The sequence below is a fragment of the Leguminivora glycinivorella genome, chromosome 17 (genome assembly GCF_023078275.1).
Source record: "Leguminivora glycinivorella isolate SPB_JAAS2020 chromosome 17, LegGlyc_1.1, whole genome shotgun sequence".
Taxonomy (NCBI): Eukaryota; Metazoa; Arthropoda; class Insecta; order Lepidoptera; family Tortricidae; genus Leguminivora; species Leguminivora glycinivorella.
In genome coordinates, this window is record NC_062987.1 from 21,590,137 (window position 1) to 21,614,619 (window position 24,483).

Here is a 24,483-nt window from a genome sequence, read left to right on the forward strand (position 1 = left end):
TTATGCGCAATTTTTTTTGCGTTGAATACACAAAAGTTGTGCATTTGACACAATTGTATGTCCATATATTTCTAGTAGACAAAAACATTTAAATAAATAAATAAATATTATAGGACACTCTTACACAGATTGACTGAGGCCCACGGTAAGCTCAATTAACACATTAACATTCGAAACATCATCGCTCATTAACATTTGAAATAACCTTTATAATATAAATATAAGAAACACTACCTATTTAACTTTCAATTAGCCGAGTGGCCATTCCGCGCAGCCTCACTACATCCCAGCAGATCAGACTGGTTGCGCGTGCGCATATAAGTGCGCTCGCACGCGGCGCGCCCACACATACAATCATACATCAGAGTGATCATGAAGCTTTTGGTCAGTGCCTTTGTGTTTATCATGTGTATTTAAAAATCAAACGTGTATTAAAAAGTGTGTTTGATACAATATGTGATTTGAGTGTAATAAGCGAGAGGTTTTAGGCCAGCACTGGGGATAAATTAGGCTGTTTAAATATGTGATTTGAAATAACGTGAATTTTAGCGGGAGAGTTAATTTAAAGAAGTATAACGCGGGTCAAAAAGTAAAAAAAAAATGTCTACGGTTACTACGATAGTTACTCATGAAATAAAACTATGGAAACGAATTAAATCGCGTATAATTTCACAATTCATCCCGACGTTTCGAATACTTTACAGCGTTCGTGTCAACCGTTGACCACGAACGCCGTAAAGTGTTCGAAACGTCGGGATGAATTGTAAATTCATTAAACGCGATTTAATCCGTTTCCATAATTTTATTTCATAAAAAAATTACAAGTCAAAGAACGTTATAAAATTATTTTTGATGAATTAGTTTTAAACTGTGGGACATCCACACTAATATTATAAATGGGAAAGTCTGTGTGTCTGTTTGTTTGTCCGTCTTTCACGGCAAAACGGAGCGACTAATTGACGTGATTTTTAAGTGGAGATTGTTGAAAAGATGGATAGTGACATATACTATTTTTTGTCTCTTTCTAACGCAAGCGAAGCCGCGGGCAAAAGCTAGTACAACATAAAAATTAATGATATATTACAGTGAAATGTTATGTATAAAAGTTAATGTCAGCGAAGTGTTCATTTATTCGTTTATTTTTGAATTCGTGTAAAACTTTTTATCTTGAACAGGAAGAACTAAAATTATATTGATTAAATAAATAAATATCAGGTTTAAAATTGTATAATTTAGTTGAATCTTCTCCGTAATCTAAATCGAATTTTGTTTGATGATAATATTTTTATATTAAACAGTAGAAACTAAAAACTATATCTGGTTTCAAATTTGATTTTTATAGTATTTGCGAGTAAATTTGCACGTAGAGTGCTTGATTAAAGCTACCGTCTGATTGAGGTACGTGCCACCGGCCTTCCAATCAGCATCTAGTTAGATCCGAGCTAGTGCTCAAACGCACTGGTAACTAGACCGAATGAGGAATGAGATACGGCCCGGTTGCACGGAGCCGTCAGTTAAAATAGTATACAGTCAAGGCAGGGTGCATTAGGGTAACTCCGAAAGTCGCATAAAAATCACCTATTTTCATCATATCATGATTCCCCTTTTGAAATTACCCGAGCATTTCTGTCATTCGTAATCAATCAAATAAAAAATGTAGATATAGACAAAATAAAAACAAAAATACGAGTCAAAATAATGTATATTCGACTTTACTGTTTATTGTAAGATTGCACCAAACAGTCAGAAATTTAGTCTGTCTCTGTCGCACCAATACACTGAGAGAAAATACAACCAGTTTTCATGTTCGTTCAACAAGTTTTTTGGTTAAAATAGCGCCTACGTGCTCTTTGGTTCAAACAACAAGCTACTTGTCATTTGAATCGGCAATATATTTGAATCAACAAGTCGATTTTATAAAAACAACCTGACACATATTGTTTTAAACATACGTTTGGCTGATTCAAATGGATAAACCGCAACAAGTCGAACTTGTTAAATTCACAATGCAAATTTCTCTGTGTAGGCAAGAGCGATAGAGATAGTTAGCTACGAAACAGATATTTATTTATTATTTTAACATTAGCATTAACAGCTAAACCTATAAGATAAATATTATCGCGAGCGTTTGTGCATTTGGCTACGTACCCAGTTAGATAAAATAAAACCTAGTAGATACAACATGTTTGACGATTATTCAAACTTAGTAACTAGTACACCGAATAAGGAAAGATAAAGCCCGGTTGCACGAACCAATCAGTCAACGTGACCGTTAGTTAAAAGCTTGTATAAAAAGTTTAACGATTATACGCTCCCAATCGCATACTGCATAACTGGACTAGTAGCATGAGAAATGAGATAAACTTCGGTTGCAAAAAACTGTCAGTCAACGTCGTAGTTAGTTAAAAGGTTGTATAAAAAGTTTGACGAGTATTCGAGCTCCAACGCTTATCGTGCGTTGCTCTGACTTACTAATACTTAATGAGTGAATGAGGTTGCCTAGTTTGTCAACATAAAATACATAAAATATTATAGGACTTCATACACAGATTGACTGAGTCCCAAGTAAGCTCAAGAAGGCTTGTGTTGTGGGCACTCAGGCAACGGTAAATCGTTAAAAGCTTAGGTACTTGTATGAAAAGTTTGACGGTTGGTTATTGATTATGTGCGGTATAAATTGGCCAAATTAGTCACCAAGTTCTGTATATATTTTTGTTCATTAAACTATAATACAGCACATCAATAGAAATTAATAACATATTTATTTTGATTTAGTTATTTATAATTATTATATTTTCTTTAGTGTATTTTTTTTTGTATTTTAATTTGACATTTGTGTGTTGTTTTTGACATTAAAGATTTTGAATTGAATTGAATTGAAAAAACGTAGGTAATTGTCAAATTGTCTAGTTTATAATTCACAAACATTGTTCAAACTTGTAAGTCCTTGATTTCTACAAAAAATCAAATACAACTGAATAAGAATGGAATCGATTGGCATCAAAAAAACACCACGTAAAAATAAAATCATACAAATTGTATGGGGAAAGTTCTTCGCGATTTGAGACTTTTCTAGCCAGAAATATTTTATATCCATACAAGCTTTTGATCCTGAGTAGGAATGGAATCGATTGGTGTCGAAAATTTTTTTTTTGGTAAAAATGCCCTTTTCTCGCACAATGTATGTTTTTTCAAAATCTGTAATCTGTAAATGCCATTTTTCATCAATTTGAGATCGAGGGATGGTTTCCTTAGACCATTTTCGCGTAGGACCACGGGATCTCATAGCTGCCCTTACTGACCCGCTATCAAAATACACCCTGTGTAGGAATTATCTTATTTAATGTTAAATGTTAGTCTCGAAAAGAGCATCGGCTGTACCGACATAGACTTTTTAGCTATTACTAGAATTGGAACGGCCATAAGACCATCCTTATCTACCTTTATGCTTTACCTTTAACTAAAGTTCAGAGCGTGACTATAAATAACTATTGTGAAACGTTTAGGTTCTAAGACGCATCTGTGGATTAATGGATCAATTATTAATCGAAATTGGTAAAATTTCCGACTTAAAGAGGCTTTTAACATACTTGTTTGTAATGAAAATTCAAAGCCTATTTACACACAATAACTTTAATAGGTAGATACCATTCATGATGTACAGTATGGGGATATAAAAAACCGGAGTGTACAAGTTTTTATTAGGTTGGCAATGCGCATAGTAACTTTTGAGTTGCAGAAGTCCATCATAGGCTACGGTAACTGTCAGTGTAGGTCGATAGGTTAAACATCATCAAAAACTCACAGGGTTTTAACCCGGAACGTTCTGCTTCATAAGACGATACAGGAGGGGTAAATTCTCCATACAAACGCTCTCCACTATTTCTTCCCTGGTTTTTGAAGATAGAACAATGTTTTTTTCAACACAGATTATTATTATATTTATCTGTGTTAAAGATTGGTAAGAACTAGCCAAAAAACTAAACGGTTCGACACAGATTATTTCATTGTTATTCAGATTCTTTAATTTAGTTTCGATTGATTAAGTTTTGAAGGAGGTAACAGACGAGAACAGAACCTTGATTTTAAAGATTTTTCGCAATATATTCTGAGTTGTTCTTAATGGACATTTTCTTAGTATTTTCGCTCCTGTAGCGTCTTAAGCAGGATCAACCAGTTAATGAACGTCTCAGTCGATTTGTATAAGAATTACGACCAGTTAGGAATACCAATCCATTAATAATGTTCTTAACATTAAAGGTGGCAACACTGTTTCTGGTGGCGGCGTGCCACGCAGACGTAGCCAGAAGTAAGCAGAAGGAAGACAGCAGAACAGAGAGGAGGGCAGAAGATGGAGCTGTACAGAAGCGGGCACCCGCTATTTTGCCAACAGGTAGGAATTTTCAACAGGTCAAAGTTTCGTGGCATTCTTAAGGCCTGCACTACCCACTTAACTCAAGGCTAGTGGGCTGTCAACTGTCAAATTCCAAATAAAATGGTGGGTTAACCTCGGGGTAAACGCACCATTTTCGGTGGTACAAGTGAGCCTTAACGATTTAACTTGAGCATTTTCATATGCTCTGCCTCTGTATCTCTTTTTAGAATTCACTTATAAGCATGAATTTATGTTTGTATATCTATATTAATTTTGTAACATTGTAATGTGATATTAAATAAAGCCTCTCTCTCTCTCTCTCTCTCTCTCTCTCTCTCTCTCGCGCGCGCTATATTATGCCGATTCAGATGTAGTCATTAAATTTCATGGCAGTTTAAATATTATTTTGATAAAGCTATTCAAGTATGCAAATCTCACTGTCATACTAACTACGAGAAATAGAATCGCCAAGTCACGAAGTAGAAGGCCAAGTCACTCTGTCCATCTCTGTCGTATTTATCAAAACATCAAATTCGTAACATAATATACCTTGTAACTTTTAGATTTGTATTCTTTTGACAAGTTTTATTGTTTTGCGACAAAACTGGAACTTTTACATTTATGTCATGTGCCTTTTTTGTGCCATAATATTAAATAAATAAAGTAAAATTATAATTGTAATTGATATTTCATTAAAAATCATACTCGACGATCATAATATAAATTCTTATAGATTAAGGTAGAATAATTTATAATGTAATTTTATATTATGAAATAAATAAATCTAAATCTAAATCATAACAAATCAGAACAAGCAAGGCTCATTCAAAAGTTTCATGATCCTTTGCGACTAAGTATTTAATTTTGTGTAGCATGTGTGATGTAAATGATGTTGATCTGGCGCAGTCGGTAGTGACCCTGCCTGCTACGCCGCGGTCCCGGGTTCGAATCTCGGTAAGGGCATTTATTTGTGTGATGAGCACAGATATTTGTTCCTGAGTCATGGATGTTTTCTATGTATATATATATATATTATATATATACTTTACCTGAGTACCCACAACACAAGCCTTCTTGAGCTTACCGTGGGCCTCAGTCAATATGTGTAAGAATGTCCTATAATATTTAATATGTATAATTCTATATTACCTACTTATGTATCTACATATCTTTATATTATTAACAGTGACGCCGGCCACCCCGGGCATAGAATACGCAGACTCCAAAGACTCACAGACTGAAAAATCTCCCGTCCGGGTAAGTGTTATATTTTATAAAAACTAGTTTAAATTAGCAGTCATAGTAGCTGGATTCAATAACTATATTCTATTATGTTACTGCCTTTTTTAATGATTGCTCTGCAAAAAGTTCACGGAGTAAAAATGCGATCCTGAGAGAAAAAATAACCAGTTTTCATGTTAGGTCAACAAGTTTTTTGGTTAAAATAGCGCTTACATGCTCTTTGGTTCAATCAACAAGTTAGATTTTGTTAAGTGTAACGAGTACATTCTACAAATTACTCGTCATTTGATTCAGCAAATGTATTTGAATCGACAAGTCGACTTTATAAAAGCAACATGACACATATCGTTTTAAACATATGTTTGGCTGATTCAATCAAATATCTTTTAAAAAGTTTGACCTTGTTGTTCGAACAAATTCAACTTGTATCATTGTGATTTATTCCGTTTACTAAGATACTTTTCTTTCAAACGGATAAACCCGTAACAAGTCGAACTTGCTAAATCCACAATGCAAATTTATCTCAGTGATGACTTTGGAAATAATATTAGACATGGAGTCAAATTAACTTTATTATAAATTAATTTTACACCAAGTAGGCAAACGTTTGGGATTGCAATACTATTTAGCATGGGAATAGTTATGATTCGTATGCTTTTGTTCCACAGGCTAGCGACCTATCCTTATTTATACCTACGTAGTAGGACCTACCTGTTAAAGTATCTATTCCTATCTTCGGGCATACAGAAAGAGTAAACCAAACAATGAATTTCATCGCCGTAAACAAAAACTCAATAGAACTCACGAGGAATGTCATATAGGTATCTCATGCTATACATGAACCAACAGCAACAGAAGTGACCATTAATATCCTATATTATTGAAACAAAGTATAAAAATGGTTCGAGAACTATGTCCAGTTTTTCATATAAATCGGATCTTCCGAGGTGCCCAAAACTATCTGGACACACACAACGCCTCGCAAATAGAGTCCTAGCCCCGTAGCCGTATGGCATTTCTGCGACGCGAAACGCCACCGAAACGCCGCAGAAATGTAGTCTGGCTCTGTCGCGCCAATACGCAAGAGCGATAGAGATAGATAGCCACGAAAGAGATATTATCGTGAGCGTTTAGTCAGAGTTTGTGCATTCGGCTACGCACGCTGTTCCGATATTTGTGAGCGCATTGTCTGCTTCAATATATTTTATGACAACTGTCCATGAGAAGAACGCTTTACTGATCTTCGAAGGACGTTAAAGTTATAGCAATAAGGTTAAAGAGTGAGTTTAATGTTGGTGCGAGGGCAGGGCATGGCAATCCTGACGTCGTATATCAAGCAATGACGTTTGGGGAGTAAGGGAACTTGGGAGATAAATGTTTACCTTCTAGAGGTTATTTATTATAGGAGCTTATAGTCTGCTTTGGGTGGAGATGAATTCGTCTTTCTTTCGTGCCAATCTTTGTTTGCCATGCCATGCATACATCAATCTCAAGTTATGAGATTTATTAGGATCATCATGTTTAAAAAATCTTTCACTACGGAAACTTGTAATTTTGTCAACGTAAATGTCATTGTCATTGAGAATACTTATATCTGCGGCAGTGGTTCGGCTGTCGAAACTGTCAGCGAATGGGTTAAATTCTACTTTTACTATGCTAATTAAATTAAGCGAACATCCGCTGGTTAAGTTCTGTCGCAACATCATAATATATAATGTATGCTGTTCTGATCGCCAGCGTGTATTATTACTAATAAATCCGCAATACTCATACCCATCTTCAAACTCACCATTACTTTCCTTCAAATTACGTGTGATCTAATAAAAAAAGTTAATAGTCATGCTCCAAATAGCAGGCGCCTCATTTCGGACATAGAAACAAAGCAAAGGAACGAAACAAATCTATTTGAAGAGATGGTTGACCTTCTTGTGTAATCATATCTCAATCACTTTCAAACATCTCAGTTTCTACATTACAAGAGTATACCATGTACTAAATTATCTCAAATATCAAGTTTAAAACGTGTGAATGGTGACTTGTGCGGGGACTTTCAGAATTTGGGACCAAAAATTAACTCGCTGTCAGTTTTATGACTACAATTAAGCATAACAACTTATGTCTAAGAATTAAGTTAACTTTTTTTCACGTTCTAAATATAGATTATCGCTTAAAATTATGTCGTAATTAACACAAAACAAATATTTTTATTGAAATTTCATGCTTAGTTATCGTCACAAAGCTGACAGCGAGTTAATTTTTGTCAACGACTTACGCTAATCTTGGGTCCCTACTCCCAAATTCTAAAAATGCCTGTGTAACGTACGACTATTTCTAGTTAATAAAAATAAATCATGAAAAGCACATTATTTCAAGAATATCATATAAAAAAAAATCACGACGCACGCTCGAATTTCACCACCCCCTCTCTTCCCGTGGGTGTCGTAGAAGGCGACTGTGGGATATGGGTTAAATTGTGGCGCAGGCGAGAGGCTGGCAACCTGTCACTGCAATGTCACAGTTTCGTTTTCTTTCAACCCCTTATTTGCCAAGAGTGGCACTGAAGCTTTAGTAGTTTCATGTGTTCTGCCTACCCCTTTATGGGATGCAGGCGTGATTGTATGTTGTTGTTGTTATGTTGTATATAAAAAAATCGCAACAGAACGCTTGATCATTCAATATTAACATCGGTTTAAAACGATTCCGATTTAAAGATAATTCCAATATTGGTGGAGGTGGAACAGCGCCCGCAGAGGCCCGTCTGTATTCGCCCTTGCAAAACAACTTCGGCAAGAAATTTAATATAAAAGTTCCGTGATAATTCCAAGGGGGGAAAGGGGGAGTTTTTTTATCGCGTTTTGCCGAATAGTTGGCAACTGGCATGCCTTGTATCGAGACAAGCCGGTACCTTCGACCCCTCCCCTGCTATACGGCGATATCTCAAAATCACAGATTTTTGCAGGATTTGGGTCCTATGAAAATAAAAACTATCCTTACGCCGTGTCTTGCGTGGGCGACGTGGGCCGTCGCCGTCGCGTCTCATACTTCCATATCGATAATGTTTGATTTCGTATGCGACGCATCGCCGTCGCGCGACCATCGCGCGACCGTCGCCCACGCAAGCCACGGCGTTATACCTGCCTTTTTAAAAGATGCATATTATGGTCACATCTTCACAAAAATTGACAACTTCTTTCTTATTTAAAAATATTTTAAGCGGGTTACTCACGTATTAAGTCGATATAGCGTTCGACATGTTTCGGTTCAATTTCGAGAACCTTTCTCAAGAGTAGCGACACCCCGCCTTTACATGTCGAGAGCGCGACGCATACTGCGGGCGCTTGCTCGGTGAGCGCGACGCATACTGCGGGCGCTTGCTCGGTGCGCTATATCGACTTAATACGTGAGTAACCCGCTTAAATATTTTTAAATATGTATGAGTCTCACGGGAGTTTTATAGTTAAAACTTCTTTCTTGTATATATCTAATAATTATGATTGTAGCGGCGTTTAATTGGTGAGGCTACTTACATTTGTCCAGAGGCGCTTGTGGGGCCACGTGGAAACACTTTGGGAAAATCCTCACACTAAAACGATTGTCACATATAAACGGAAGCTTAGGTCACTGGTCGGAATATCACTTAAAATGTCAATTTTCACGTTTGTGTCGCGCCGGTGCACCGATAACTATTTTTTAATTCGTAATAACGGGAGCGCAGATCATGGCGCTCGCACGGTCGAAGAGAGAGTTTTTTTTATATATCCGCCAGGTGCCGTGGCAGGCGCACCGGAAAGTCGCTCTGGGACTTCTGTAATTGCCAGCTCCAAAAAACTGTGCTACATATACATGGAAAAAAGTATTCTTTCAAAATTGTGTTGCCTTGTATGTATGAAAATGAAATAACTATTTAACTATATCAAGAAAAGAAATTAAAACAAAAATTCTCTGTTCCTCGACGGAACATGCCGCTCACCTTAAAAGACACGGAGTGACTTTTAAAGAAATAAAAAGAGAAAAAACTATACGAAAGTATACCAAAATATTTTATGAAACTTATATTTAACTTAACATTAAGAGTCGTAACGATTGTATAAGTTTATTCTAAAGGTAAGGGACAGACCTTCACAACAGGTCGTTTGAACAACGTGTTCCCGCTTTTCAATGTTACGACGCGAATAACTTGATCGCTGCCCGGATGGACAGCATGAACGCGCGCGAGTTTCCACTGCAGCGGCGGCAGGTGGTCGTCGCATACCACAACAACAGTACCTTCACGAACGGCGGGACCGCGGTCTTGAAGCCACTTTGTACTTTGTTGCAGTTGATGGAGATATTCACGACTCCATCGACGCCAGAAATGCTGGACAGCTTGCTGTATCCAGCGCCAACGTGTAAGACGATTAGGGTTCTCGTCTATCAGAGAAACGTCCGGTAGGGCCGTTAAGGGCTCACCGATTAAGAAATGGGCCGGCGTAAGAGGTAAAGGATCCGCGGAGTCCGAACTTAGAACGCAGAGCGGACGACTGTTTAATACAGCTTCGATTTGACACGTCAAAGTGTGCATACAATCATATGTTTGCGTTTGTGTACCTATTACGCGATGTAAATGAGCTTTGAAACTCTTAACAGCCGCTTCAAATAATCCACCGAAATGACTAGCATAAGGTGGTTGAAAATGCCAAGTTAATCCTTGTTTTAAAGTTTGTTGATTAAGGGCACTCATGACCGAATCATTACGTAAAAAAGTATATAACTCTTGAAGGTAATTATTACAACCAACAAAGTTACGTCCGCAATCGGTATATATATCCGTACAATATCCTCGACGGGACGTGAAACGTCGCAACGCAGCTAAAAAACCTTCCGTGGAAAGTTCGGAAACTAACTCAAGATGTACAGCTTTAACGCTCATACATACGAAAACTGCAACGTAACATTTTATTATTTTTGCATTACGAACCTTATTAGCGCGTACGTAGAATGGCCCACAAAAGTCACAAGACGTTTTACTAAACACACGTGCGGGGCGTAGCCGAACCGAGGGTAACATTCCTATGCGCGGCTGGCAGCGAGTCGGTCGAGCGCGGAAGCATTTGATACAACGATGTACGCGGAGGCGAACAATATCACGACCAGAGATAATCCAGTATCGCTGTAAGAGCGAGTTTTGCACGCACTGCGAACCGGCATGTAGTTCCTTTATATGCGCATCGTCAATAATAAGATTTGTAAGAGGATGTCTTTTAGGTAAAATCAATTGATGTTTTGATTCAAAAGGTAAAAGTGATTTGTGAATACGTCCGCCGACGCGTAACAAACTAGCCTTATCTATCATGGGCGTGAGACGCCGCAAACGAATTGACGGAAGTTTATTTGACGAAATCCTTTTAATGTCGTCTTCGAACACTTTTTGTTGTGTAATCAATATTAGTCGATTTAATGCAAAATTGTACTCTGGTACGGTGACGTACTTTGGGAATGTTTGTTTATGTTTCCTGCATTTATTGTAGAAACGAAATATGACTGCCGTGACGCGAACTAATTTACCTAGCGACGAAAATCGCGTTATAAGAGTGTCGTCGTCCGGGGAAGGTGGCAATGTGGACACACATGCATAACTAAGACTTGCCGAGTCATGTGTATTGCGTTTTTCCTCGTTCGTGTTTACCACCGGTTTTGGTATAGGCCAGGAGTCGCGACTTTGTTGGAGCCATGTAGGACCATGGAACCACAAGTCATTTTGTACGAGCGCGGCGGGGAGCAGACCGCGAGACGCCGGGTCAGCGCTGTTATCAGCTGACGGGACGTGACGCCAACAGCGCGCCGGGACACGGGACAAAATCTCACTAGTGCGGTTCGAGACAAACGTTTTCCATTCGTGCGGGGGTGACTGAAGCCACGCGAGCACGACGGAACTGTCAGACCATGCGTACACTTGATCGGGGTGAATGTGACCACCGTAAAGATGCATAACTCTTTCAATTAATTTTGATAGGATTACACAACCCATCAATTCCATTCTAGGTATAGTAAGGCATACCCGAAGAGGTGCAACGCGACTTTTAGCCATGACTAAATAGGTTTGAACTCGCCCGGTGTTGTCCGTCAGACGTATATAAACACATGCTGCGTATGCAATTTTGCTTGCGTCGGCAAATCCGTGAATTTCGATTGAATCGAAGTCGTCAGTATTGAAAATATGACGAGGAAAAGAAATTTGCGATAGGAGCGGTAGCTCGTTAATAAAACTCGTCCATGAGTTAATAATATCGATAGGGGGTTCTGAGTCCCAGGAAATTTTGGCTAACCATAGCAATTGAATTAAATGTTTGGCAAACAATGTCACCGGAGATAATAACCCGAGGGGGTCGTAAATTTTTGCAATTTCGGAAAGAATCGCCCGCTTTGTACAGGCCTGCGAAGAACTTTGAACTTTGAAACTAAATGCGTCAGATCTTGGATTCCATTGAAGTCCAAGGACCTTGACCCCTTTGTCATTTTCCATTTCGGCAAAATGAACATTTTCGCGCCGCTCACCATGAAACTCTGTCGGTCGCGTGGCAGCGAGAATGGCTGGCGAGTTACTTTGCCACTTTCGCAATTCGAACCCGGCCGTGGCACAAATACCTATCAGCTCCTGCTGCAGATTGAGGGCTTCGGCTAAGGTATCTGCGCCGGTCACCACATCGTCGACGAACACGTCATTTAGGAGGACTGGCGAGGCGAGCGGGAAACGCTCGGCTTCGTCATGCGCGAGCTGTTTAATTGTGCGCAAGGCGAGATAAGGGGAACTACTGATACCAAAAGTAACGGTACGCAGCCTATAATCGCGCAGAGGTTCCTCTGGCGATTTGCGCCACAGGATGCGCTGAAAGTCCCTATCACTCTCACGTACAAGAATATTCCGATACATTTGTTTAATATCAGAACAAAATGCAACTTTATGTACTCGAAATTTTAGAAGTACATCTACTATGTCTAAGTGTAACTTAGGCCCTTTTAGCAACGCATCATTGAGCGCGTAGCCACTCGTTGTGCGACAACCAGCATCATAGACAACACGAGTTCGGGTAGTGTCGGAAATCTTCGACACCGAGTGGTGCGGGATGTAATAACTCGCGCCAGCGGGGGTTATCGTCCGCGAGCTCCATGTGGTTAAGATCCACATACTCCTGGAGGCACGCGTGATATTCCGCCTTCAGCTGGGGGTTTCGTTCTAGACGGTATTCCAGTTTGTGGAAACGTGCTAGAGCAATTTGCCGAGACTCGCCGAGGGGCGGTGCATCGGGCTTGAATGGCAGAGCAACTATGTATCGCCCTGTCTCATCGCGCGTATGCGTCTTTTGGAAAAAGGATTCGCATAGCTTTTCTTCGGGAGTGTAACTCCGCATCTCTGGAACTGACTCCAGCTCCCAAAACTTCTCGAGATTGTCGTTGTCGAACGACGTAAAACAAGTATGGCGTGGAGTCGAAATATTAGAAGTAAAGTTGACTTTACCCCTAGTAAATAACCAAATACACTATTGATTGCTGTGGGTGTGCCAGGTTTACCCCTGACTATACCCTCGCGAATGACATCCATGAAAATGTCCTCGCCAAGTATCATGTCAACCGGCTGAGGTTTATGAAATTCAGGGTCGGCTAGAGCGAGCCCTTGCAAATGAGGCCATTCCCCGTACGGTGCTAGTGGTACACTAGGCATTTGACGGGTTAATTTTGACAAAATAGTAGCCTCCAAAGGAATACTTGGACTTTGTTTGCCCTTGGGCGAAATTGAGCACACGAAGGTACCCCTAGGGTTGAGCGGTAAATCACCGACACCTACCAACGGCTCGCTGACATTTCGTCGCGGTAAATTTAATCGTTGCATACACGATTCAGTAATAAGAGCTGCTTGTGAGCCCCCGTCTAACATACAACGAATTGTAGCAATTTTATTACCTTCGTAATAAAGGTCAACCAACGCAGTTGACAGTAACACCGTATGAGGCTCAATACCTAAACCTAGATTATTTTGATTCACGCCGTGAACAGCTGATGGGCTCGGGACAGCGCCCGCGCCGGGCTGCGACTGCTCCGTTAGAGCGAGCGAGACGGCAACTAGTTCCGCGGCTTCATTGTTCGCCGGGAAGGGTCGCGTACGCGTAAGGTCCGAATCTAAATGAATTAAGGTGTGGTGCTTCTTATTGCACTTACGACACTTAAAACTTGATTTACAATTACGTAAGTCATGTCCGGAACATAAACAATTATAACAAATGTTATTTGTTTGAACAAATGTGAATCTATCTTTAGTAGACAAATTTAAAAATTCTAAACATTTGTGAAGTGAATGGAAGCCTTTGCACTTCACGCAAGATCGAACCTTATTCGTATCGACATACGGTCGAGTTTGGTCTGACGTATTCGTAATTAAAACCCGTTTAGGTGTAATTTGATTTGAATTTAAATTATTTTTATTTGTTGTAATTAAGGAATTATTTTTTGTGGACTGTATGTGGGAAACTGTAATCATCTGTTCCGCCGTAAGTTCGCGCTCTAAGAATGTAATTAAGGTTTGGACTTTAGGTATTTCACTTGGGTTGGTTAAAGAACGTTCATATTCTTTTCGCGTATTAACGGGAATTTTACGTAATAATAAATTTAACAGAACGAAGTCCCATTCTTTAACCGGAAACTCCAAAACTTCAAGTGCTTTAATATTTTCGTGGTAAACATTAAGCAAATTTCGCATAGCAACAGCAGATGAGCGCGCGGAACAAGAATCGATATCGAATAATTTATCTAGATGTTGTGACGCAATAATGCGTTTGTTGTCATAACGGGATTTTAGAACATCGATCGCAATTGAATAATTACTTTCCGTTATGGGAATTGATTTAATTAAATTAAATGGTTCGTTTTTAACCGAAAGTAGTAAATACCTAAACTTTTCCGCGTCAGTGTAGGCATTGTTGTTGTGGACCAACGATTGAAATAAGTCGAAAAAGGCGGGCCAGCCAGTAGGTTCACCGTGAAATTCAGGAAGCGACAATTTAGGCAAGTTTCGACGGTCGTTCATAAACGTGTCGTGTTGGCTAGGCACAGGAATGCGGCTCGCTCGCCGCTTTTCTACATCTACCTCCTTTAGGTTATTTAAATGCGTAACTATCGCGTAATATAAATCGTTGAAATCATTTCGAATCTTAATGTTGGCTTCTTTGTTGAAGCTATTAGACTTAATTAATGCCTTTTCGATCTTAGTTTGAATTTTGGTAAACTTTCGCTGGTGCGCTGTTAAATCGGAAGTTCTTGAACGAAATTGTTCTATATTCGTTGCTGCGAACTGTAATGTTCGTTTTAATTCGTCGAGAATTAGATCTCGCTCGAATAAATCTTGTGTCATACACGATGTGTCGGTTTCGACACCGTCTGTAGGATTCGGTACCATTTTGCCGTGAGCAAAGATGGCGGAAATTACAATGAAAAATTGAACTACAAACGTATGTAATTGGAATGATGGGTACGTAATACCGCAAAATACACGGGCAACACAACGTGAGAAAGAAAAATCCGGATCGAACGGATCAAAAAACTATATGTAGCGGCGTTTAATTGGTGAGGCTACTTACATTTGTCCAGAGGCGCTTGTGGGGCCACGTGGAAACACTTTGGGAAAATCCTCACACTAAAACGATTGTCACATATAAACGGAAGCTTAGGTCACTGGTCGGAATATCACTTAAAATGTCAATTTTCACGTTTGTGTCGCGCCGGTGCACCGATAACTATTTTTTAATTCGTAATAACGGGAGCGCAGATCATGGCGCTCGCACGGTCGAAGAGAGAGTTTTTTTTTATATATCCGCCAGGTGCCGTGGCAGGCGCACCGGAAAGTCGCTTTGGGACTTCTGTAATTGCCAGCTCCAAAAAACTGTGCTACATATACATGGAAAAAAGTATTCTTTCAAAATTGTGTTGCCTTGTATGTATGAAAATGAAATAACTATTTAACTATATCAAGAAAAGAAATTAAAACAAAAATTCTCTGTTCCTCGACGGAACAATGATAATTGTAATATAATAGATTATAGATTTTTTGAGTCCTCTAGTAGCATACATTATTCTGAGGAACAAACCAAGCCCAAATAAAACATGATTAACCTAATTAGAGCTATTTTACTGACGCACAAACATGTATCAAAACTTTGACACGCGAATTCTCGAAAAAATGTTGTTTTGAGATGTGGTCCTTTAGCAGACAGGGAACGATAATGATTCTCAACTTTCGTTGCGAAAGTACTGAGTTACGAGGACAGTATTGAACTTAAATTGGTCTTTATGTCACAATTCTTGGACGCCAGATAATGTCGCAAAAAAAACGAGTTTTCGCAGCAATGTTTTATTTAAATAAATATATAAATAAATACCCGTGCTATAATAAGTACAGTGTGGTGACGGGTTAAGAATTTCATCACCCCCTTTCTTTCCGTGGGTGTCGTAGAAGGCGACTGTGGGATATGGGTTAAATTGTGGCGTAGGCGAGAGGCTGGCAGCCTGTCACTGCAATGTCACAATTCGGATTTCTTTCAACCCCTTTTTGCCAAGAGTGGCACTGAAACTTAGTAGTTCATGTGCTCTGCCTACCCCTTTGTGGGATACAGGCGTGATTATATATTATGAATGTATGTATGTAAATAAATAAATAAATAAAAATTTCTTTATTGCATAAAACAATTTGAAGTAAAAAATTCTGGAGTATTCCACACGCTGTCTCGTTTAGGGTCTCCCCAAATCTTTTGACGCGTTATCGGGTTTCGCCGACCAAAATTCGCTCGTTAGTAAGAACTTGTGTACGAATGCGTTCAGCAACGACGACGCGAAAGCGTCTTTATACTAACAGCGATTTTTGGTCGGCTAATACAGCCGATTCCGCGTCGATAGGTTTGGGGAGACCTTTAACACATTTTAGTAATCTGTCATTTTTCTGAGAGACTTGACGACCGGTCTGGCGTAGTCGGTAGTGACCCTGCCTGCTAAGCCGCGGTCCTGGGTTCGAATCCCGATAAGGGCATTTATTTATTTATTTGTGTCATGGATGTTTTCTATGTATATATGTATTTATATATTTATATCGTTGTCTGAGTACCCACAACACAAGCCTTCTTGAGCTTATCGAGGGACTCAGGCAATCGGTGTAAGAATGTCCTGTAATATTATTAATTTATTTAGTTTACAGGAATTATCCTCTGAATAAAGACAATTTTACAAAACGATAAAGTCAATTTTCAAAAAAAAGTTACTTATTACCATTGAGAATTTCATGGTGTACTCCGTCTACGTGTGTTTTCGGATCTAAACAGCTAAGCCTGCACTGAGAGAAATTTGGATTGTGAATTTAACAAGTTCGACTTGTTGCGGTTTATCCGTTTGAATCAGCCAAACGTATGTTTTAAACAATATGTGTCAGGTTGTTTTTATAAAATGGACTTGTTGATTCAAATATATATTGCCGATTCAAATGACAAGTAGCTTGTTGTTTGAACCAAAGAGCACGTAGGCGCTATTTTAACCAAAAAAACTTGTTGAACGAACATGAAAACTGGTTGTATTTTTTCTCAGTGTGAAGTTCCCTGTTTTTGGACAACGACGTCGATATTTCCTCCTAAGTTTGCGTCAAATCAACTAAATAAAACAATCTTCCCCAGTCACCTAGTTAAGAATAACGCGTCATTATACAAGGTGCTCGCGAGGAACCTGCATAACTTGAACCACGCTGAGGCCAAAAGAAAGAAAAAATGTTATATGAATTTTAAAATTTTTCGCAAAAAAAAAAAGTTTTTTTTTTTTCAACTTTTTTGGACGTATTTTCACATAAAAAGCAATTTTTATGAATAAAGTTGGAAATTAAAATGAGTTCCTTAATATTTTTTTCTAAAAACCAAATTTTTTGGAAGTTTTTCTTGTCACATTTTGACATCTATCAATGACTACTGTGAGACTATGCTCCACAATTCCGCATCAGCGCCGTTAAGAAGACCTTTTCTACTGAGTAACAATACCGAAATGTTTTTTTTTTTTAATTGGCAATAACTCTGAAACTAGACGAAATCTAGAAAAGTTTATATGACATTTTAGTCTTCAAATGTGACCAAGAATATGCCGTTAAAGTTATATGGGTTCCTCGCGAGCACCTTGTATAGGTCACTGGCAATGACCGCACACAGTAAAGCTGACAGCGGGCATTTATCACTCTTGGGCGTGTCTGGAGTCGCGCAGGGGTCCCTACTCGGGCACATAGTTTATTATGCTTTCATATAAGGGAGTGCTAAGATAATCAAGTGTGTTGTTTTAATTATTGTCTGTGATTATTCATGGTTTAATAAATGTGATATATAGTTAACACATTAAAAAAATTTATATTTCAATTCGTTAAATTTCAAACTTCGTACAAATTACTTTTGAGCAATAAGAACTTGAGCAGCAAGCTGATGAGCATAGTGTCACCCGTTTCGGTGAGAAATATGACAATATTATATACTTAGTTATAAATTTAATTTTAACCACATACGTCTTTATATATCTTCGTCCTGCCCAATGTGATTTATAAAGGACATATTAATTTTTTTTGGAAATTATGAATTAAAAGCCTGGATGGGCAAAAAAATCTAATTTTTTTTCTTATGTTTTACCTAAATCGTGGTACAAAGGAAAATCTATTTATTCAATAATTTGGTTTAAATTTCAATGTCTCAAGCTGTATATGGTGGGCAGGACGAGGCTATAGATACTCAAGATTATGATCAATCATGAACTTTATATTGACAGATATGAGCCGTCATTATCTTTTTGATTTTATTCGAGCTAGAAACTAACAGTAAATCATTCTAAACTGCAATAATAAAAGTATTTTTCTAAATAAAATTAAAGTAATAAAAATGAAAAGACACAGACTAAATATATTTCCCACGGTAAACCAGTTCTCACTAAACTAAACCTGAATGCATAAGCTTCGAATAATTCGTGCGAACTGCGAACTAGACGGACGCGAGGAAATATATGACATTGTTTACGTTGCACGAGTTCCTTTGGCGATTTATATTATCATACAGAAATTTAATACGGACAATACATACTAATATTATAAATGGGAAAGTGTGTGTGTGTCTCTTTGTTTGTCCGTCTTTCACGGAAAAACGGAGCAAAGAATTGATGTGATTTTTTAAGTAGAGATAGTTGAAGGGATGGAGAGTGATATAGGCTACTTTTTGTCTCTTTTTAGCGAGCGAAGCTGCGCGCAAAAGCTAGTATGTTATACAAATTTTGGAGAGCGTAGGTATAAAACAATTCCAAGACCACAGAATATATAATAGTACAAGTACAGAAGGCCCACTGCTTTGATGTTTCCGAAATGCCGCCTTTTTAAATACCTACAACATTCTTACAAAGAAACGAGCCGCACGTGCGCGGCGTCCGGTGATAGGGTTACCAATGGATCCAAACGAATTAATACTCACATTAAATGTTATATTATTATATTCAAGTCTTGAGTACTTTCTAGGTATATACGCTGTATTTATATATTTTTGTTCAAGGTTCCAACATCACAAGCCTTATTGAACTTTTCCGTGGGACTTAATCAGTAGTAGATCTGTATAAGAATGTCTTTTGGTATTTATTTTATTCAATATGTCTATTTAACTAAGTATTATTAGCCATTCCACCCGCGGACATCGCTTAAAAAACCTCGCGACGTAAAGTAACAATATAAAGTGCGAACGTGCATTCCGTGAGAATGTGCGCCACCCCTGAGTAGGCCGCGAACTCGCGGCCGCCAGGATATACTTGTAGCGCGGCGATAGGATCGCGGAGTGAGCCGCCCCTGCCAAGACTCATGAGGCTTATTATAGTATTAATATCATGAGTTTGGCCTTTAGGTATAGGTACCTGTTGCAATTTTTTAGGGACATGATTTGTAGGTATGTAATCAGTAAGTACCTAAATGTATTCCTTGCCAATCGAAGCGAAAACATGTAATGTATTGGAAAAATTATCATGTAAGAACGTAACTTTACCCGCATCTCGCATTTGGATACAATTTTTCTTTTCTTTAGTCAATGAAACATAAATCGGAGCGGTTAGACCTCCATATACGAATTTAAATAAGTACTCTTGTCTCAAAATGATTAAGTAATTTTAACTATAAAACTCCCGTGAGACTCAAACATATATAAAAATATTTTAAGCGGGTTACTCACGTGTTACCATTATTATTTTATTTCACATCTCAAATCTTTAACTGTGTACAAATAAATGTAGTTGAAAACTGAGGAAGAGCGGGGCTTCCTGTCACAGGTATTATAAATAGGAAGTCTCAACCTACGAGTGTTTTGTTGTAAATTGGTTTATGAAATAAATGCTTTTGATTTTTTGATTTTGAAGTCGATATGGTACATGCGTCGCGCTCTCAACATAATAGGCTACTTTACCCTTTTTTAAAGTCTGCTTTATATGATTAAGCACTGTCCAATTAACCGAAATAAAATATTACCATATTTTATTATGACTTAAAAACAGCAAAAAATATTTTTAAAGTATACTTTTACGTAATCAGGCGAAAACAACACAGTCATGTTAATCTATAGATTATCTGTTCATCAGGTCATTCTATTCGAAAACAACATTTTCTGACTTTTTAAGTATGAAGGCATACAGTTCAATTTGTCAGTGATTGTTTTGACATGCAGTACCTAAGGTTCGAATTAGACACAGAACTTATTTTAGATAGAAGAAACAAATTCATATATTTGTATAGGGGCCGAGCGTGTCAAATTTTGTACTGAAGTTGATTCTTGCCTGTAATTTTAAATATGTCTCAGGCTCTTGATTGTTCATAATTTTTGTGTTGTTGCAATTGAATATCACGTAACGAGGCATTTTTTATGTTTTGGTTGACTTCAACTTACAAAAATTGACGCCCGAAAGCTGCAAGCTGCGAGTAAAGACGGACAACTCAGTGGATTTCACTGAGTTCATTTGACACGCTAAGTAGATACGTTTGCTTGATCTATGGTATATATGACATCTGTGGAATTAGATGACATCACTTCATCGCTGATGACAGTGTTTTCGGTGGCCAAAATAAATAAAAAATTACATACATTTTTTATCGAAAATACGTGTTCAAAATATACTTTTTATACCCAAAATCTATAAATATTGTTTTTTTTACGTCAAATACTACAAAATACAATCATTTGCTGTGAGAAAATTCGATATGAGTCTAGTAGCCTATTGTAAAGGTTTGACATAAAACTTTTGTTTCTAAGACATATTCGACGCACGAAGTCTAGCCGCCGCGCCGCAAGCAATCATGCCTGACGGTGACGGTGGCTCTGCAAATGGCTCGAAACAGGACGCCGAACGCGATGTATTAACTCATTACATCCATGCAATTTAAATATTTGATACTGATAACGTTCATGCACCTCAACAAGTACATAAGTAATATTAATCTGCCATATTATAAAACATTAGGGACATAAAATTATCTTACAATAAAACTAAACTATTAAATCTAAAATTAAACTTAAAATAAAATAAAATAAAAATTAAATTAAACTAAATAAATCTAAAATTAAACTAAAGTAAATCTAAAAACGGCCCCTGTGGCATAGTACCGAAGACGCTGGCAGCATTTCCTCGCTGGATTGTCAAGCTAATACGCTGGCGAGGAAGCTGCCAGCTCTTCGGTCGCCGGTGGCGTCTCTTAGTCTCTTCGATAAGTCCTTGAAGAGACTCAGAGCGCCAGGGCCCCACGGACCAAGGGTCTCGACGCCGAATGGAATAAAAATATATTCGGCGCCGAGACCGCTGTATTTTCCTACCTTTATTTTCTCGGCCGCCTCTGCTGCTGCCGCTGCCCTCACAGAGGTTCGGTGGAGATGAGACGGGGCCAGTGTGTCAACGCAAGTTGCGTCCCAAACCAGCACCCGTCCCATATTCCACGGAACCAACGACATCCCATTCGGCCTCTTACCGTCCGTCCTAGATATGCCGGTCGGCTCTAAAAGGGCTGGCACATTGACTGACGCAAGAGACCAAGTTGTCAGAAGTGTCAGAACCACAACAATTTCCGAGTTTAATTCGTCCTGGCATTCCGATTCGTCGAAAGCGCGATAAAACCGCTTTCTTTTGACATTTCAACGAGTGACATAAGTGACATGCAACTCGAAAGCTTAACATTGATGCGAACTTTTGATTATTTTTGTGGCAGGAATATAACCAATCTTCAGATTTATTTTGTTTGCTTTGGAGCAATTTAAAAGGTAGTTACAGATAAGATGGTTAAAGATAGTGCAGTTCCAAGATATACAATAGTATATTATATAATGGTAACTTTACGAAGGCTATAAAAGTTAAGGCCACGAGGCCTGCCGAGTGACCTAAGTAAGGTACGAGACTTTTAGCCTTTTATTGATACCGCTGACAATAATCTAATTGACAGATTTAAGTGCTGGAGTAGAGAAAAGGTTATTTCGCGACCTAAATTACTTCAATCAATCAATTATTTATTCGTGATAACTACAAAATACAGAAGTAAGAAAACAGAAACAGCAAATAAAAGAAATTAAACATACTAACTATAATTAGGTACTTACTGTATTGCTTTGAGGATTGAGGCGTGCAATAATTAGAGTTTGTATTGTATTGTTTTTTGTTCTATTTCTTTTGTTTCAAAAGCTGGAGCAATAATAACCTGTGTTACCAATAAGTGGCTTGATTTAAAGGCACGCAATCTAACATTGAGGCCATCTTGAGTCCACCGTAGGATTCAGTAATCTAACTATTTAATCTGTGTAAGAATGTCCTATATTTATATTTATTTATTTATGTGGGAAGGTGAAGTTCGACCGAGCTTGCCAAGGACTTAAAGGTCTTAAAGCAGCAGATTTTTAAGGAGCGACTTTGCGAAAAGTTCGCAATTTTCATGAAAAGTGGATTCTCCGAAACAAGTCTATTTCTCGGAAAGTTTCAAGTTCGCAATAAAGCGTTTAGTGGAAGTAAAGAGTGCTTTTTGATCGTTCCGAGCGTTTGCATAAGGCGGTGGGAAGAAATTAGGTTTCGGATTATGGAAATAATAATTTGTAGGAAGTTTTACTTTGGCGTAAAATTGTGTTTTATCCGCGGGCGAGAATCGAGAAACGGTCACGTTATTCGGTGTTCGATACAGTATAATTTAATATGAATTTTATTGCTGAGAAATATTTTTGCGACAAAACTGCAGATTGTGTGGACACATTATGAATGGTATTCATTCAAAAGTTCATGGTGCACAGTTTACTGTATCTACATACATACATACATACAATCACGCCTGTATCCCATGAAGGGGTAGGCAGAGCACATGAAACTACACTAACTGTATCTACATATCTATTTATTTATTTATTTATTTATTGTTTATTGCACATAAAAAAAATAAGTACAAATGGTGGACATAATGCCTTAAGGCATTCTCTACCAGTCAACCACTGGGTCAAAAAGAAACATTTGATACGTGCAGGCATCGTGACAGAAAAAAATAATCAGATATCACTTTCTATTCTACTATTTACAAATTAAAACTATTATCATTAAATACTATAATGAGCGGATGAACTTCCACATTTACTTCTAATCACATATCACATTCACATATCTATCTATTGTAATATTATATTTAGACCTTTAGACGAGCAATTCTTGTACATTTATGTAGGTATTTATAATATACCAGCGACTTCGGAAACCGCTCTAACGATATCGCTGAAATTTGTTAATTGGGGATTTTCGGGAGTGAAAAATCGATCTAGCTTAATCTGTCCCTGGAAACGTCTAACTAAAAGTCTAAATCTTCAAAATCAATTTACACGCTTTTAATTTTCGTACCCCTAAAAAACTGCAGCTTTGCAAAGTTTTACTCGAATAAATATTTTACGGCGTGTTGTAAAACTCTCATTATGTACTTTAGCGTTTTAGTCATTTATTAACACGTTTTATTACACACGTCCATCAGCATTAAGACCCTCCTACCATGAGTTATTTTATATTTCAGAATTGATTACTCGTCAGCGTTTTCATCACGAAAAATGTATGTAATGTTTGACTCTAGTGACCCGGCAACCTTCAAATTTAAGGTGAACAGGCATCTTCTGGGCTAGCTCACTCCATCGTAGGCCACGTCTTTGTTTTGGCTAGTTCGTGGATGAGAGTAAGCCCATTTATAATTTAAAAAAAACCGTTTGAGGCAGGGCTCGGATACCGGTTATATTTTCAAACCGTTATCATGTACTTGCGGCAAAACCTTTAAATTTCGTTTTCGCTCGAAAAACCGCTACTTTTAAACCGGTTTTTAGGGGAAAGCTTTCATAAAGGTTTCGTTCGATTAACCGGTATAGAACGAAATAAACCGGTTGATTCCGCAGCATGATAGGTACTGTTCTAACCAAACAAAAGTCGCTGCCCGAACGTACGTATATATGTGGTGTCGGTGCGTCTCGCCGCTCGTCGAATAAACCGGTTTATTTCGGTTAAAATAAAGTTCTCATAACGTTCGCGTTCTTTACAAAGTTCGGAGTAAAATCGAAATAAACCGGTTTTAACCGGTAAAAAATAAACCGGTTCCGAGCCTTGGTTTGAGGGTGAAATAAAATTTTGCCTTGACATTTATACTATCGAGTAGGTAACGTGTTCAAAAACTTCATAGTAGTGGTTAAAAGCATTTTTATCTGAAAACGTTAAATACACTGCACTGGAATTAATCCCGAGCAAACAATTAATTTTAATAAAAGCCCATTTTAATACAATCGCGGTTTATTTACCCAGTAAAGATTAATCGGTGCAGCGAC

General features: G+C 38.1%; 1 protein-coding gene across 1 annotated transcript in view; it reads left to right on the forward strand.

Moving 5' to 3' along the window:
- Positions 1-362: 362 nt before the first annotated feature.
- The window catches only part of LOC125235473 (altered inheritance of mitochondria protein 3-like), an 89,803-nt gene continuing 65,682 nt past the window's right edge, over positions 363-24,483 (forward strand). The window contains exons 1-3 of the mRNA XM_048142042.1: positions 363-384; positions 4,261-4,393; positions 5,562-5,632. Of these exons, the coding sequence (XP_047997999.1) occupies positions 373-384; positions 4,261-4,393; positions 5,562-5,632 (216 nt within the window). The 5' untranslated portion in view covers positions 363-372. The remainder of the gene's footprint in view (positions 385-4,260; positions 4,394-5,561; positions 5,633-24,483) is intronic.